Source organism: Schistocerca cancellata, chromosome 2, assembly GCF_023864275.1.
Source record: "Schistocerca cancellata isolate TAMUIC-IGC-003103 chromosome 2, iqSchCanc2.1, whole genome shotgun sequence".
NCBI lineage: Eukaryota > Metazoa > Arthropoda > Insecta > Orthoptera > Acrididae > Schistocerca > Schistocerca cancellata.
In genome coordinates this window covers 288,319,466-288,338,044 of record NC_064627.1, presented here as the reverse complement: position 1 = coordinate 288,338,044, position 18,579 = coordinate 288,319,466, and the positions used below count along the sequence as shown (strand labels likewise).

The 18,579-nt window shown below is 40.6% G+C and overlaps 1 protein-coding gene across 2 annotated transcripts in view; it reads right to left on the bottom strand.

Annotated features, from left to right (window-relative positions):
• LOC126161641 (uncharacterized) overlaps positions 1-18,579 on the bottom strand; it is a 375,151-nt gene that overhangs the window by 56,881 nt on the left and 299,691 nt on the right. For both annotated transcript variants that reach the window (XM_049917608.1, XM_049917610.1), the window contains exon 4: positions 14,323-14,438. In XM_049917608.1, the coding sequence (XP_049773565.1) occupies positions 14,323-14,438 (116 nt within the window). The remainder of the gene's footprint in view (positions 1-14,322; positions 14,439-18,579) is intronic.

Here is an 18,579-nt window from a genome sequence, read left to right as displayed (position 1 = left end):
GAAGTTCTTCCTCTTGAATAAATCACCCAGTTTTCCGAAAGTGTAACATTTGTTTGTCTGTACATGAACAACGTGTTTCCGTCCCATTCGGTTAATTTCTTCGTGGTGAAAGCCTTCTTTTCTTCTTCTTCTTCTTCTTCTCCTTTGTGAGAGTGCATTTTATTTGACCCAAAGCTTCCGATATTTTGCCGATTTCTGCTGAGCAATGGATTGACACGCGGCATTGGAGGGAGTAAGCACAAAAAGGTGGAGATGACATGTAACTTACTTGGATCTCCAGCAGCACTTTTCTGCTCTCAGGTTTCTGCTGGTAAGATCAGCTAAATACATAACAAATAATTCAAGCATTAGCTTGACTGATAATGTTACGGGAGCTGTTCTTCTTTGTCCCTACAGACTGATATACTCTTTTCTTCTAACAAGGAGACCATGGATCAAACGAATTTTCGTATTTTTTTTTTTTTATATTGGTGGTACGCGAAGTACATAACTCAAATATCAGCTGCCCAAAGCAGTGACATTCAGCTCTAAAAATTCTCGAGAAAATCTACTTTGAAGTTTGCTGAGCGTCTTTAATAACTTAACAAGAAACGATTTTGTTTCTATGGGCAACTTGTCTCTGTGACAGAATGCTTGTTTACCACTAGAGGTCTTGGGGACCCACGATTGTGCGCTATTCAGACCTCAAGAAGATAGTGTTACAGTGTAGGGTGTGGAAAGTTTTGTGTCGGCGATTATGAAACCAAAACAGACCAGAATCAGCCTCCCCTTTGCCTCATAAAATGTTTGTGTTCCAGTGACATTTTCAATATCAAATTGTGTTTTTCAGTAGTTTTTTTGTCTCTTTGGTTGGATTAGATATATTGGAATCTTCTACGACCCATTGCTTCTCGAACCATTTTCCCATAGTGTTAGGGCCGGCCGGTGTGGCCGTGCGGTTAAAGGCGCTTCAGTCTGGATCCGCGTGACCGCTCCGGTCGCAGGTTCGAATCCTGCCTCGGGCATGGATGTTTGTGATGTCCTTAGGTTAGTTAGGTTTAATTAGTTCTAAGTTCTAGGCGACTGATGACCTCAGAAGTTAAGTCGCATAGTGCTCAGAACCATTTGAAGCCCATAGTGTTATCTCTAACATACCATCGCAATGTTCGTTTGTGTTAACTCATAATTGGTTCTGTTGTTTTATACCCATGTGTTGTGTCTTCCCTTTCTTACTATTAAATATCTTGTTTCCGTCTGCTCCACAAAAAATACAGTGTTCCTGATTTTAATACTATGCGAGTATAAAATATAAATTAACGTTCTCTTCCTCCAATTAACCAAATGTGTGTGACCTCCTACGGGACCAATCTGCTGCAGTCATCGGCCCCTAGACTTATATACTACTTAAACTAACTTATGCTAAGAACAACACACACCCATGCCCGAGGGAGGAGTCGAACGTCCGGCGGGAGCGGCAGCGCAATCTTTCTTTTCATGTTTAATGTGATGTTTTAATTGATTTGTACTGTTCAGTAACATAATCCGTATTGACATTAAATGTAGCAAATAATGTTCTTAATAGGAATCACCCAACCAAACAGGTTTAGAGGTATCTTGTAGTAAGACTCAAGGAACGATAAAATACAAAAGGAAAATTTGAGCAGCCAGAATAAATGCATCACGAACTCTTAAGACAAAGCAAACGTAAACAAATACAAAACGAAAATTTAAAACGAGAAATTGTGATAAAATGTAATCCACATTTCATTTCACTTTGTTATTATTGTACTCTTATAAGAAAAAAGATTACGTTGTTGGAAAAAAAAAGGTTCGATTCCAAATCAATTCAAATTTTTAAACAATGGTGATGTGATGTTCTACGAGCAGATTCGTTAAGCTTAAAATACATAAACACAGGCCGGCCGGTGTGGCCGTGCAGTTCTAGGCGCTTCAGTCTGGAACCGCGTGACCGCTACGGTCGCAGGTTCGAATCCTGCCTCGGGCATGGATGTGTGTGATGTCCTTAGGTTAGTTAGGTTTAAGTAGTTCTAAGTTCTAGGGGACTGATGACCACAGATGTTAAGTCGCATAGTGCTCAGAGCCATTTGAACCATAAACATGGAAAAACAATAATTAGCGCTCGAGACGTAATCGCTGGATCGCTGTTTCCTCGCTCATTTCGAATACTTGTCATTTAGTTATAAAATTCATCAAGCATATGCTAATGATAACGTGTCTCATTGTAATTATTATGGAAACTGCATGTCCCCTTATATTCAATTTCAATCGCACACAAAAATTCAGTTTCAATGAAAACAGAATTTCTTAGTCGCTCGTCTTTCATGCAATATTCTTAATAAAGATTGATTACATTACGAACAAAGCATTACAATCTTTTCCATTCTTATGTATTTTAACGGAAATGCTCATGAGTCATGCACCTTCATTTAATTATTTGAAGAGGTTAGGATGCAAAGCCAGGCCACCCCCACGTTAGGCGAACATTCTGACACAGAGCCACGTTGTCCGTTGAGAAAAATGACCTGATTCTAGAGTATAAAAGACGCTCGGATAACTTCAAAGTCGATTTTCTTGAGAATTTTGAGAATTTCATCGAACTACTTAGGAAAATTGATATTTGAGGTCCGATCTTTATGTAACATAAACATAATAAAAACTCAGATTTCTGTCTGGTAACATTTTCAATAATGCTTCATTATTATTATACCTGTTTAAAAATTATAAAACTTGCTAAATCTCCGTAGAAAAAATGGAAAATAGGAAGTTTTCAGGAGAGTGGGCAGGTCTGGCAGATCACACAGGGTCATCTTGGCAGGGCTCTGCATGTAGACGATGTCTTCACTGACTAAGTGTAGGAACTTATGTCTAGAAGCATCACCCAAAGACGCAACAGAGCGTCGAAACCGCGAGATCAACGCTTGGCGTGACACAGTCACTTCGCCGACAGACGCGACGTTGTGTTCTCACAGACTGGAATCGTACATTCACGCAATGGGTCTGACAGTATTGAGGGCGTTAGACTGTGTCGAGCCCGTCCCCGCCTGTCACAACAACACCGTAGAGGGCGCTAGTGCAGCATCAGCACTTCAATCGCTGTCTCTGCCCTTGCGACACGCGTAGCACGCTGTGGTTTCCACGCTCTATGGTGTAGCTGGATGACGTTTCCGGGCACGGGTTCGCACCCTCAATTTCTTACCAAAGACGCCCCCTCTTTTATGCCCTTCGAGACCATTATCGTATCACAGTGTAGGAAGAAATCCTACTTTTAGCACCCTTCTGTTAATAAATTAAGCTCTTCCATTCTTATGCTTGCTTATTTTTTCGTTTACCAGCAACCCACCCTCGCTTAGCATCGTTAACACTAGGTATCTACGGTGTGACGACTAGTTTGTAATGTATACTGATATAGGCTACACAAATCTTCCTCTTGAATCTGTCTAAAACCGTATCAAAAATTCCACAGTAGTTCTTGAGATCAACCGTAACATTTAGATAGAAAAGCAAGTCAGGTGCTTTAATTTTCATACGTACAGATTTATAGCAACTATACATTCGAATTTAAAATGTAATACTGACTACAGGTAATGAGTTCGTTCACTGTGGTCAAAACACGGAAATCGCTTCTTAACATACGTTAAATACATAATCAAAAGAAACGGAAAACAATATTTTCTATGTTTTACAGATATCACACAGTGTAGCAAAAACACTGAAATACGGAAACTATAGGATTTTCTACTATTTGAGGCACACATCAGACCAAGGTATTTTCACTACCAAAGATAAACCCAATTACTAGCCAACAGTGGGGTATATAAAAAATATTGTCCTTACTGCGATAAGATTTATATTGGTCACTCCACATTTGCTGGGCATGTATTGAGTGAGGGCCACAATTTCCAGCCACAGTGCCCAGTCTTCCATCTAGCACACGAAAGCCAAAATCTTAAATTGTTGGAAACACTGGAATCTCCAGGTTTAATGCGGAATGTCCAGACACAGCTAAAAAATCCCCCTTCTCTAAACTTCGTTTAATACTATCAGTTTTCCAGTCCTTCCTTTACTGACTGTTCTTTTTTAGTTCTTCATTTTCCTGTATTTGTTTCTTTAGTACTCTTGTCAGCTATTAATTTTATTTTGTAGTGACTGTTAATTTCATTTAAAATCTTATATAGGAACTTTATTTCGAGATTCGTTTTAATGGTCATTTTCTGGTTTGGTCCCTTCATAAGGAGCGATCAAAAAGTTTCCGTTCGAAGATTGTACAGTACAGAATCGGTATCCCAGTCAGACAAAATCACCGTGAGCACTGAGGCAATAATCCCACCGACAAACGACGTTGAAGATACCCATCTGGCGAAACAACGCATCCTGCTGCGCGGGGAAGTCCGTATCTGCTGCTGCACATCCTCGTCCGACAGGGAGCGTCTACCCGTCGAAGCCTTTATAAAGAGACCAAACGCGTGATAACCGCACGGGGAGAGAACAGAACTACTGGATAGGTGCTCGAGTGTCTCCCACTTGAGCTGGTCTGTGATGAGGCTAGCCTCCCAGATAGACCGGCATCTTGTATCGAATCGCGACCAGCTCGGAAGTTGCCGCGCCATTCCACAGTCCATTGTGGTTTCTGCCAAACAGGCTACCTCACATACGTTCTTCAGTCTCTGATGGATATCCACAGGTGTTTGTCCTCCGACACCCAAGAAGCGAGGAACAGCACGTTGGTCCTGTTTGGACGCACTTAGTAACAGCATCGCCATAGTTCACGTTTCCGCATTTGTCGCATGCACATCAGAAAGACACGAATGTCACACTAATCCCTTGCCTACACGTCGGTTCTTATATACTTAGATCGGAGTCACACTACATTGCATATACACTGCAGCGACAACGTCAAATGGAAGCTTTTTGATTGCCGCTTACATTTAAGCATTTAATGTTAAACTTGTAACTTGTTAATTGCATCACCACTTCACTGTCAAAGATGATATTTATTCTATGTTCGTGCCTCACTCTAGGTGAGTAACATCTTTCCCAATCCTATTTACAAATATTGTAACCTCTTTGACAAAGAGAGTTATAGACTGGTGATGGCCGTCTAAGCCGAAACTCAGTTAACTAAATCGACAACAGACGTTCAGCTTCTAAATGAATCGTAGTTCACAGGAATCCGACATAAGGTACTTGTGTTACCCAGCAGACAAATTGACCAAACGAAGTGCCGCAGTGGTTAGCACACTGGGACTCGCATTCGGGTGGACGAAGGTTTAAATCCAAACCCGCCCGTTCTGATCTATGTTTTCCGTGATTTCCCTAAATCACTTAGGGCAAATGTCGAGATGGTTACTTTGAAAGGGCGCGGCGTACTTCCTTCCCCATCATTCCCTAATCTGATACGACCGATGACCTCACTGTTTGGACCCTCCTCCAAATCGACCAACCAACAAGAAAAAAGTAAATAAAGCAAGCTTTACCGAATTTTAATTCGGAAACTAGTAAACATTTAGGAGATAATTTTATAAAATTTGTCTTCTTTTGCAGTCAATTTTCTAATTTTTCGTCCAATTTGAAATGCAATAGACCAAGTTAGTATACTTTCAACTACTGTTGGCAGAATCCTCTTCTGTGTTTCTTTTGGTATTTGCCGTGTTACACAGAATTCCATTTACATCTTAATTGCTTCTCTTGCCTGTTGGACCCTGCCTCCCATATCTCTTTCACAGCTTCCCGAAGTATGGATTACCGATGCTAAGAATTTAAACTGCTTTAATAGATCATTGTGGCAGAACTACATTCCTTCCATTCCCTCCCACTAATAGATATTCTGTCTTGCTAATATTTTTTCGAAGCCCTCTTCATTATCATAAATTTGTAATTCTCCCTACTTTATGATATCAGGGCTTCATCATTGGCAAATACTAATGAGTAGATAGTTCCATGCTGGGAAGGCATTCATACGTTCACACGATTGCTTCCAACGTTCCTGCGTATATTGCATATATATTTTAAACAAGGTCGGTGACATACTGCATCCCTGTCCAAGTACTTTTGATGTGTGAATTTACACATTAATACAATCATTTTCAGAAAAAAAGGAACAACTTGAAAGACTAGAGATAAAATGTTCATATTCACAACACATGGATATCAGGGCAAGGAGAGAAAGAGCGCAATTGGATTTAGTGTGGGTTGCCTACATCAGGGGCAAACCCATTGCTCTCTTTTGAATGACAGGTCCTTAACCTCTTGCTCCCCAAACCTCCCCCTCCCCCTCCTCCTCCCAACCCCTCAGGAAACCTCCAATCCTCCACGTCCCCTTCACTGATACAAGCACACTTTTGGTATCTATTTATTGACTACTTAATTAAATTGATCAATTAATTAATCCCTCCACCACTGATAAGAGGGACGTGGCTAAATCGACAAGGCATAGCCTTTAGTTTATGATGATGACCTCTGATAACACCCCCTCCCCACCTCACCCCCACCCACTCCCAATAATTGGCGGCTCTATGGTGTAGAGGAAGGCTACCACTGACAGGAAATTCAATTATAAAGCAGAAGGTTTATTTTAAAAAAATCAGTTTGCAGGGGTTGGATCTCTCTTGCTCATCATTCTCTGCTATTTAGGAAGATGCAAGTCATCTAAAATACATCGAAAAGAAGTAATTATATCGATCGATTTTCTTTTCATCCCGATCGCGCAAGGCGTACCGTTATGAAACATCCATCACACGTAATTAATCTTTCGATCGAGAAGCATGCGCCATCCACTGGCCCACATAGAACGAACGACACCCATGCAGGCTCGTTGGAGTCGGACTGTACAGGGGCTCCCACGAAGCGACCCGACCTGTCCGTCAACGGCCGTGCCATGCGCCGGTGTCCAAGGGGTGGCCGCTGGGGCCGCATGACTAAGAGACCAGATTCACGCTCATCTCCGAACGAAAGCACCCGAGAAATTCCTGTCGAAACACGCGCTCCCTTTCTATTTCTCCTCGAGTAAAGTGCCACTGCCAGGCCTGCTTGGGCCGTCGGTGCGGTCGGACCGAACCACAAATAAAGCAGTGTTTACCCTTTAAACCCCTGTAGAAAACCGATGCACACGAGAACTCCTTCCAAGGCAAATGCCTGGATGAGAATCGATCCAAAAATACTGCTGAAATTAATAAATAATTAATTTCCTGTCACGTAATCATGATGTAGGGGATACTAAGGCGGATGTCGTAGCTGTCTCATACACGCAAATTGACGATGTCACAAAACTAGTTACCGGTTGACTCAAAATACACTTTTAAAACAAGATCGTAGCAAACAGAGAGAGAGAGAGAGAGAGAGAGACAGAGAGAGGGATAGCGCTCCAGTTTGCTTTGGAAATGACATAGGAGCTAGCATGAGATATTTCATTCCGCCATGGACTTTAAACTATCCCAGACTTCCTATGCACCTTTCTTGAGGTACACTTCCTGAACTGCTTCAGCAGTTATTAAATCGGGTGTGAAATATTACATCCTGAAGATGTCACAAATGCTGCTGCAGAAGACATGCCATGAGATTAAATCGTTAATATGGCATTTAAACAATTTCTTTCTCACAGTTTAAAACTACTCGAAATAAAAATAAAACATCAACACTGCACAGTAGTTTGTGTGCATAAACAACAGTGTTATGTTTTGACGAGAAATTTCATTAAACAATCCAAACCCATTATTTTGACTACGTAAGTAAAAATTTTGTAACTATTATACAGAAGTGTTATGTTAAAACCGGAGAAACTTATTTTTCTCAATCTAGAGCATTGTTCTCCACAATACCGTCCAATATAGGTATCGCAGAATTAAGGTTAATTAACACAATGTTATACAACAAGTCCTAAGAAAAGAACCAATTTATCAAATAAACAAGAAATTACACCTTTAAGTACAGTTAATGCGTTATGTGCATGGAAAAGGAAACTGGAAATGGAGGACATCAAAGTAAAGAAAAGAGAACTGGAGTATTTGAAGAAGAAAACCACCATAGAGGAAGAATATAAGACGCAAATGGAAAAGGAAGAGGCTATTGTGGATGTACAGACCACACAGTGTATGGAGAAGTCTAGCTACGACTGAGGAATATAAGATCATAGCATTTACTGTAAAGATCAATGGTAAGTGGCCATATGTTGAATACTGACCGAAAACGGTGGATTTGAGCACGTTTATTATGTTAAAGGACACGCGAAAAATCTGTTTATCAAACTCTATTCCTCCTCGGATCTGCTTAAAAAGAATGGTTACCTTATATCGAAATGTGGTGGGCTTGAAGTCAGACACTTAAGAACAAAATAACCGTTTTCAGAGCTTAAAACCGACGAAATACCAACCGTTAATGGTAATTCGTTTGCAAAAGTTCGAAACCTAAAGTTCTATACCGAAATTCCACAAGAATGTGGAGCAGAAGAACTGACAGCCTACACCTGCAAAGATGTGAAGTGTTATAATAGCATAATGCACGAAATAAGAGGAAAAATTAAGATCACCGTATGTCTCGTCTAGAATAACTGCCAGAAGGAGCAGAACTAACTGTTAAAGTCACAACAGAGATAGCTTACAGGAAAAAAAATAGATACATACTGGAATTCAAGAATATACCTTGTCTGTATTTGTCAAATTACTGGCTGCAGAAAGAAACAGATGATTCAGATGTTGATATAAAGTACAAGTTAAAAATTAAATTGGACGTTATTAAAACTAAAACTAACAAAAATAAGAAAACAGCTGTTTTCTGTATGTAAATGTATAAGCAAAAGTTAATAAAAATTTTGTGCTAGAATATTTACCTGTCTTATTCGCTAATCTACCAAAAATTTCCTATATACATTGATTCATGTGCGTGTATTTCGGATAGGGGAAGTGTGTAGTAGGGTGATCTTAAAAAGTAGTTGCAACTAGGTAGTTGAAAGTACAGTAACCCCCTTTTCTTACCTGTATGAATAGTGAACTACCAAACCCAGTTTGTGCTGAGTCGCCTTCGGGACTGCAATGTGTCGCATGTATATTCTGCCGATATTCGAGAAGATTCAATATGATGAGCGTTTGCGCTAGGAGTATTGGTAGCGTTTGAACTCCTACCGCTCAGGTCCTCCATGGCCTGCGGGCCTCTCTCTGGCTGACACGTGCTTCCGCGGCAGCAGTCATGAGCCACGTTTACGGAGGCAGTTTCCTCTGCTGGTGCTGTACTGTGGTACCGTGTGTGTGGGCGTCCAGAAGGACAGTACGTGGGCTGTGAGAGAGTTTTCAACGATCTCAGTCATCTAGCCGTGAATAGATCGTGTTTCTCAATACATCGCGGTGATATTTGTTGTTGTTAGTATCCTATCACATGTTATACCCTTTCCTCCCCCCTTCTTCGTCATGGTGTAGCTGAGAGATGCAGTCAGCTTAGAAATTCTATAGAACTTTTTTAAAAAAAGAAACACTTAACAGACCTGTAGTGGTTGGCGACTCTCTAATCGTGACAGTATAAATTGACGCCGAAATCTGAAATTCAACTATCGTTCCAATCGTGACGCCAAATAATAATAGGCACTTAGCAGACCTGTTGTGTTCAGGAACTTTATAACCGTGATGGTGTAAATTCACATCGAGATGTGAAATTCCAACTATCGTTTCAAACATCACCGGCTCCATTCGTGGCGTCAGATACTAATAGGTTTGGATTATTTAATGAAATTTCTTGTCAAAAACATAGCACTGTTGTTTATGCACACAAACTACTGAGCAGTGACGATCTTTCTCTTCATTTCGAGTAGTTTTAAATGGTGTGAAGCAAATTGTTGAATTACCATCTTAACGATTTAATTAATATTTGCCATGGCACGTCTTCTGAAGCAGCATTTGTGCCATCTTCAAGATGTGATATTCCACACCAGAACTCATGAAGCAGTTAATGAAGTGTACCTCATGAAAGATGCACAGGAAGGCTGGGGAAGTTAACAGTAGGTGACAATGAAATATCTCGTACTAGTTCGGTTGGGTCTTGCGTACTCGTTTGTATAGGATGCCTAAAGGATGCTGCGTTCTCTGAATGCTATACAACAATTCAAGCAAATAACATCAGTAGTTTTATTTCTATAAAGCATATTAACAGTACTTTGTGATGCAAACAGTAATGATCTTCGCTATAGACAAAGTCCAACTAAGTACGATATGGATCACGATATCGTAGCTCTCTCTCCTATGCCTTGCTATGCTCCGCGAATACGTTTCCTAATTTCCGTATACTGAGACGATCTGACAGGAGCGGCGGTTATATTCACTTCTTGCAGGGGGCGCTCTTGTCGTGGTGCGGTCACTGCCTTCTCTGGTCTTCCATTCTTCATCTTCGTTCCGGCGCTTGTGGTTACACCAGAATAAGTTCCTATGTCAGTTGCAAAGCAAACTACAGCTCTCTCGTTGTCTCTCTCTCTCTCTCTCTCTCTCTCTCTCTCTCTCTCTCTCTATATATATATATATATATATATATATATATATATATATATATATATATATATGCAATGATCATTTTCGAAAAGTGTATTTCGAGTCAGCCTGCTACTAGTTTTGTGATATCACCAATTTGGGTGCGCGAGTTAGCTACCACGTCCGCCATATATCACCTGCATCACGATCATGTGACAGGAAATATTAACTTAAGCAGTATTTCTGGATCGTTTCTCAGTCAGGCATTTGCCTTGAAAGGAGTTCTCATATAAATCGATATTGCACAGGGGTTTACAAGATAAATGCTGCTTTATTTGTGGTTCGGTGGCCGAAGGCGTATGCAAGCCTTGCAATGGTGCATTACACGAGGAGAAATAGAGAGAGAACACGTATTTCGACAGGAATTTCTTGGGTTCTTTTGTTCTGGGATTAGCCTGACATCCTGTATGTTGTTAAGGGGTCTGAGCTGCCACCTCTTGGAAATTGGCACATGGCACAGCCATTGATGGACAGGTTGTTTCGTGGGGGGCCCCTGTTACTCCGACTCCAAGCAGCCTGCATGGGTGGCGTTCTATGTGGGCCAGTGGATGGTGCATGTTTCGCGTTCGAAAGATTTTTAACACTGTAATTATGTGTGATAGGTGTTTCATGAAACTATTCCTTATGCGATCGGGATAAAAAGAAAAGCGATCGATTTAATTATTTCTTTGGGATTGTAATATTAGTAATTTTCGCCTCACAAACATTAATATACGCCCAATAATAAATGCCTGATTGCCTAAAGTTATCGAACAATTTTAAAGTAAAAGAAATGAACCATCGCATAGCAGCGACAGAGTCTATTATTCTTTATCTTTGCCGTTCTTGCGCGGTGCCTGTAAATCTCTATGTACATGTATCGATTAATGGTATAAAAAAGAATTCTGTTGTTTCAAGACAACTGAGGCTTTTGGCACCTCACCTTTTAGTGTTTGTACTCTATGAAAGGCGGACGCGGACTTGCTGCGTTCCGCAACTGTATTTTATATTTTATGTGAAAATACTGAGTGAATATGCTAATTGTTATTTTTCTTTTTTTTCTATCTGAAAACATGTAGTTTCTTGTAACTGATTACGAACAGGAAGCATCAAGAGGACATTTTGACTGTTATGTATAAAGTATTTAACCACAATGGTCATCTATTGTAATTTAATATGAAAAGGTACGTAGCATTAAAAAAACGCGTATTAAAGATAAGTGTGCTTATTTTAGTAAATTAACCTTGATGATTTCCATGTCCTTATTTACCTGAAGGATAATTATTTTGTGTTACTTCATCACCAGAAATTACGATCACGCTGATGGGCCGAACGCAGCATGAGGCAGAAGGAACATTATCGTTTTCCTACTATTTCTGAACCAACTTTTTTGTGTAGTGTTGCATTTCTTGTAAAGTCTATAAATCTTCTGGTCCCTTAGTGTTGATCCGGGTATGACTACATCGAGACTATAAAAATGCACAGAAATGATAATGTTTCTTCCGAACGATCTCAAATATATATCAATATGCTGCTCTTATTCAGGTATTTAATGCTCAACCTATGTTATTATAATAGCGTAATCAATCCCTGATTCTGTTGCCAAGTGGTCCACCAAAATATTCACTTTTTCGACATTAAAAAAAAGTAACAATTCTTTTTCTTTTCGTCCCCCAAGAGCAACGCTACAGGATGTAGCTTACGAGACCTGCATCTTTGCCAACAGCAGAAAATGATGAGCAAGAAAGATCGAACCCCTGCAAATTGATTTTTTTTATAAATAAACAGTATACTTCCTGCTTTGTAACTGAATTTCCTATCGTGAGATCCTTCCTCTCCACCACAGAGCTACCAGTTTCCAGGTAGAGGAGGGGGAGAGGGCAGGGTAGGAGTGATGGGGGTGTTACTAGAGTGGAGGGGTTAATTAATTGATCAATTTAATTAAGTAGTCAATCAAATAAATATCAAATGTGTGCTTTTATCAGCGAGGGGGAGAGTTGGAGGTTTCCTGAGGGGTTGGGAGGAGGAGGGACAGGGGTAGGGGTGGGAGAGCAATACGTTAAGGACCTATCAATCAAAGGGAACGATTATTCCAGGGGGTCATAATCCACTTAGCAGAACAGGTTAAGGACCTGTCAATCAAAGGAGAACAATAGGTTTGCCCCTGATGTAGGCAACCCACTCTAACAAATTGCACTTATGCTCTTCTTGCCCTATACTGACATGTACATTAGTACGTTCTGCAGAAAAGATTACTATTTGAACCACGTCAGGCTGTGGCTTCAAGGTAAACATTGATGTCACAGCGCAACACCATCTACCAGTAATGTTGGTGGCTCTGGTTGCTGCTATAAACCAAAGGTAATAGATTAGCGTGACTTGAGCAAATATGCAGGATGCCCCGCAGATGTATGCACAAACTTTACCATCAAATGAGTGAGTTTGAAAGAGGGCACGTTATATGCATTAGAGAATGTGATGCATCCACCTGGAAATTGCTCATCATGTGGGGTGAAATGTTTCAGCTGTGCATTAGGTGTGTGGTGGAGAATGGTTCACAGAAGACCATAGAGCACCATGAGATGGGTCAGGTCACACCACCCAGACCCCCCCCCCCCCCCCCCGAGATGATCGACACTCATCTGAGTGGCATTGCAGGACAATCTGCATCCTCCTCGGCTCTGGCGCAACAGTGAATCAGCGTAACATATCGTACACTATCAGGGGTGACAGTCCGTCGCAGTTTATTATTGCATGGGTTACGTGCATGTTGTCACTTCTCCACTTTCCTTTGACGAATGTGCAGGAACATGCTAGATGTCAATGGTGTAAGATACGATGTCACTGGGGACCCAAATGACATCAGATACTGTTTTTGTACGAATATGCGTTCTGTTTGTTTGAAATGACGGCCACATTTTGATCCGCCGCAGATAGGAAGGAGCAGAATCACAGTGTCTGCATTCACACACGACATATACCGCGCCAAGTCAAGGCCTTATGGTAGGGTATTGCTATTGCGTACAACCACAACGCACAGTTGGTGCTTATCCAGGAGACTGTGAGCAATGTGACCTACGTGAATGGCGTCCAGCGCCCCTTAGACATACCCTTCCTGCAAACGCCCCTGATGCCATTTTTCAGGAAGACAATGCACGACCACGTGTTGCTACGTTGCTGCACGACCAAATGCCTTCTTGCTGTCACAAAATGTAAGATTTTTACCTGCTCCACCAGGTCACCAGACTTGTCACCAATCGAAAATGTGTGGGATATGTTGAAATGATGGGTGCAGCACTGTGTGTCAATGCCAGCCAACACAGATGAATTTTCGAACCAGATGAATGCAGTATTCATGACTATGCCACAGAACGCCTTTCACGCTTTATACGCTTTGATGTCATCACGATGGAGCAAGTTATCAGGACCCATGGCGGACCCTGTGCCTGCAAGGCAACAGGACACATGCTGAACTGAGGTGACTGAAATGCTAATCATATCTGCAGAACATACTAATGTACATATCCTATGAATATTAACATCCTATATCTAGTCGTTCACGGTGTTCTGTTTTTTATAGCCTTGAGTGTATTTATTGTGGCTGACACACTGCATTGTAAAAAATTTTAAAGTTTGTTCATCGTAATACAATTGCTATGAACTTTTACCATATACTGAACGTGTTTTCACATGATTTTCTTCGAGAAATAACTTGGCTCACGTTCCATTGTTTCCATACATAGGAAATGATTAAGAGGGATAACAAATCAAAACAAATCGAATTATGATAACTGAGTAGTGTCTGCCAGAGAACGTATGACTGTGGGTATAGAGTACTCACGTAATTGCGTCGTCGACGCCGTGTGAATAGTGTTTGGGGTCGCCATCTGGCCGCCAGAATCGGCGGTAGCAGCAGCTAAAATCTGAGCTGACGTTGTACAATCGTAGGCGTTCCCTCTGAAAGCAAAAGGCAGCAATCCGCAAGTTACAGTTTCTGTTAGTGTGTTAGCGACAGTGGTGCAATGTTCAATAAATGAATTTTCTTTAATATCTTAACTTCAATTCTTTCACTTTCACATATCTCTGAAATGGACAACAGATGTGCGTCAGCTTTATGAACCGTAGCTACAACACTAGTATTTCAGTTCATTTTCATTTATGTTCTACTACAACACATCGACGCATATTTATTACATTCATACTTACAGTACTGGTAAGCATTTAGTTACCGGTGAAGACTATCCTGTGGAGGCAGTATTTAATGTCGTGTACTGTAACGCATACAGTGACGGAACACCACGCCTCTTCCGAAATGCCGCATGTTTAGTTTATTTTCAAGTGGTGCACGATGCAAATGGAATGTGTTTGTGTAGAAATTCTCCACAACATTTGACTGACTTATTTCAGAGAAACCATGAATAATTTGATCGTAATCGTGATTAGGGTGCGACCAGGCATACGGCTCTAATGACAAAGGTGAAACATATAAAACTGAAAACCAGATTCATTACTTTATCCATGATTACTGTTATTAACCACAATGTCCGAGGGGTAAATTGCTTGAAAAACTACAGCATACAGCCACTTTGTTGTTATGCATGCCAAGAAGAGTTTCGCTTTCGCATCTGCCTTGAAGTGCTACACTTGTGCACCCATCAACATCATATTTATGTCGACTGCATTTTGAATGCTGCACTTATCTTTTATTCTAAATTCTTATTATATATCCTTTTTCTTTTATGAACCACATAGAAAACAAAATATTCAATGAAAATTATGCAGCCAAAACAATACAAGGTTATATACTTGTACCGTTATGTGAATGACATCATTTGTTTGGTAGATCAAACAGGCACCTGGATAAAACAACTACATAGTGGTGTAGAAATAGTTGACCCTAGAATAAAATTTATCTCTGAGACAGAAGTAGGTGTGAAAAGCAATTTCCTAGACACTACCATATTCAGCATAAAACATACTTTTGGCGTATTCAGGAAGCCCACAGCCACAAGCACAACCATTCACAAATATTCCAGTCACCCACAGACAAACAAACTTTCAAGTTTTAGGTACATGATACACAAGCTTAACATAACGCCACAGGACAAAATCAGTTACACACAGGAACTAAATGCGATACACCAGATAGCGAGAGAGAATGGGCACAACACACAAATAATAAACAAACAGAGCAATAAAATAAAAGCAACAAATCGAAAAACAACAAACTAAGAACAAATTACCATCAACAACAAAGATCCAGGAACACCAATACAGCCGGCCGCGGTGGTCTAGCGGTTCTAGGCGCGCAGTCGGGAACCGCGCGACTGCTACGGTCGCAGGTTCGAATCCTGCCTCGGGCATGGATGTGTGTGATGTCCTTAGGTTAGTTCGGTTTAAGTAGTTCTAAGTTCTAGGGGGCTGATGACCACAGATGTTAAGTCCCATAGTGCTCAGAGCCATTTGAACCATTTGAACACCAATACAGGATAAACACTGGGTACCATAAACACCTTACAAGGAACAGTGGCATAAACTGACATGCAGCAATAAAACGTCCACAGGTTCTGGAACATTCTGAAGAAACAAGACTACAAATGTCATACCATACAACACAGTACAGAAAAACCTAAACACCTTTATATACATACGTACATTAATACTTGTTCCATAGATCGTGAAACAACATTCTGTAATGATGTGGGACGTGTCACTTTAACATATGTTTTCTTTACACGAAATAATTCATTTTTTTACAGTTATTACTTCATGTCTAGAAATTCATCTACTGAGTAGAAGAATTTGTCATTCAGAAATTCTTTTCATTTGTTTTTAAATTTTGGGTGGTTATCTGTCAAACTTTTAATGCTGTTTGTCAAATGACCAAAGATTTTTGTGGCAGCATAATTCGTTCCTTTCTGTGCTAAATGCAGATTTAAAACAGAATAGTGAAGATCATGGTTCCTTCTAGTGTTGTAGCTATGTACTTTGCTGTTATTTTTCATAATACAAAAATATATTTCATAATACAAAATAAACGTAAAGCAAAAGAACGAGATATATAATTTGGAACATAGAATACTCGTAGGTCATATAAAACAAGAGCCTCAATCGGTCTAGTCAAGGGGGTCGAAAGATACAGGATGGATTTAGTTGCTTTAGAGGAAGTTAGATGGGAGGATGCTGCTACCCTTGAACTCGACAAGTGTACAGTGTTTAATGGAAGCCGTACTTCTGGACGCAAATTAGGTATGGGATTTTGTGTGAGTAAGGCAGTAGCTGCTAATATATCTGGGTTTTCATCAGTGGCCCACTGAATACCAGTGTTAAGAATAGACACTAAGAGATATACAATATCGTTTGTGAACTGCCATGTGTCGACAGAAGAAAGCACACCCCACCTGAAAGACGAATCCTGTGCAGAGTTTGAAGTAATGGTGAATGTCATTCCGAATAGCAATTATAAAGTCCTAAAGGCCGTTGTGAATGCAAACTTGTGAAGAGAAGGGCTATTCCATTCAACAGCTTGAAGACACAGTTTACATGAACTCAGCAACGACAATGCATCAGCTTCATCACCTTTGCAACATCGAAAGGGATGTTCATCGGCAGCACAGATTTCCAGTGGAAGGATATACACAAAGGAACTTGGGTGTTACCAGATGGTAAAACAATTAAACAGATTGGTCACATTGTCATTGACAACAACCCAAAAAAACTGGGGGATGGATGCAAAGACAGCACGGGGTGCGGCGCGCGGGACCGACCATGTCCTAATAAATATCTGGCCACAAGTACAACCCAAAGCCAGAGTCCGAATCAACCTTAAAAAGTAGTACACTGCCACATCAACACGCTCAAAGACAATACAAGGAAATATGAATTGTAGCTCAGTAAACGTTTTGAAATTCTACAGGATAAGTATCCACAAAAGAATGCAGAAGAACTATGGAAAGAAGTAAGGAATTCTGTAAATGAGGTCCATATGTAGTCATCAAGAAGCACATCAGGGACAACAAGATTTGGCTGGGGAAAAAAGCTTTAAGGAATCAGCCGAGAGACGAGAAACCAAGGAGAGGTGGCCACGAGGCGCAAATTCTACACAAGGCAGAACAAAATTAAAAGAAGTATGGATAACTACCTAAGCAAACGGAAGGAAAAGAAAGAGAATTACGTCAAAGGAAAGATAGAACCGGATCTTCAAGATTTCTTGCGAATAGAGACTCAAAAGCTGTACCATAATGTTAACTTCTACAAAGAGGGATACCAGAGCAACCAAAAGATCGTGAAAGATAATGAAAGGACTGTAATCAGCATTGAGTTCAACAATAATGAAAGATGGAAACAATATTTGGTAGATTTAAATTATCCACCATCTACAATGGATGAAATGAAGAATCGGATAATGAAGCTGAAGAAGAACAAAAGCCCAGGAGAAGATGGATTTTTTCACAAAATTGACAACACAAAGCTGTATTCGGTTATTTTATTGTACTGGCGGTTTCGGCTATAAACCATCATTTGGTACCGAAAACGGTAATACAAGAAAAGAACGAAACATAACTTTGTGTTATGAGTATTGTGAAACATATTTGCGTTGTTGACACCGGCGCCTATTTATACGTGGCTGTGCGCCTCTGTTTTGCTAATGCGCTGCTCCGAGTCATGTACTCATAACACCTGGGTTGGGTCAGTGGGCCCCTTCTGCCTGTAACTTGCGCCATGCCAACCTCTGCGTTTACTCTTTTCAACAGGTCTACAGCCCTGAGGCCTCCATTCTACTTCATAGTCTCTGGTAGTGTAACTTACTGTCAACAGACCCACGCCTAGCTGTAACTTGTGTGCTCCATAATACTGCACTGATGCTAACCTTTTCCCATCTTAAACGGTGGTGCCACTACATTATTCCCCCCTTTGGAAAGACCCGGTCCCTGGGACGACCTCTAACTACTCTTAAACTTGTTTGGGTCAGCATGTACTTATGACATATTTACTGCTACTATAAGAAAACTTAGATGTGGTCTAGTCATCTTAAAACACATGACATGAGACAAAACATAAAAATTCTTTACTGGATGACCACTCCAATTAATGCTTG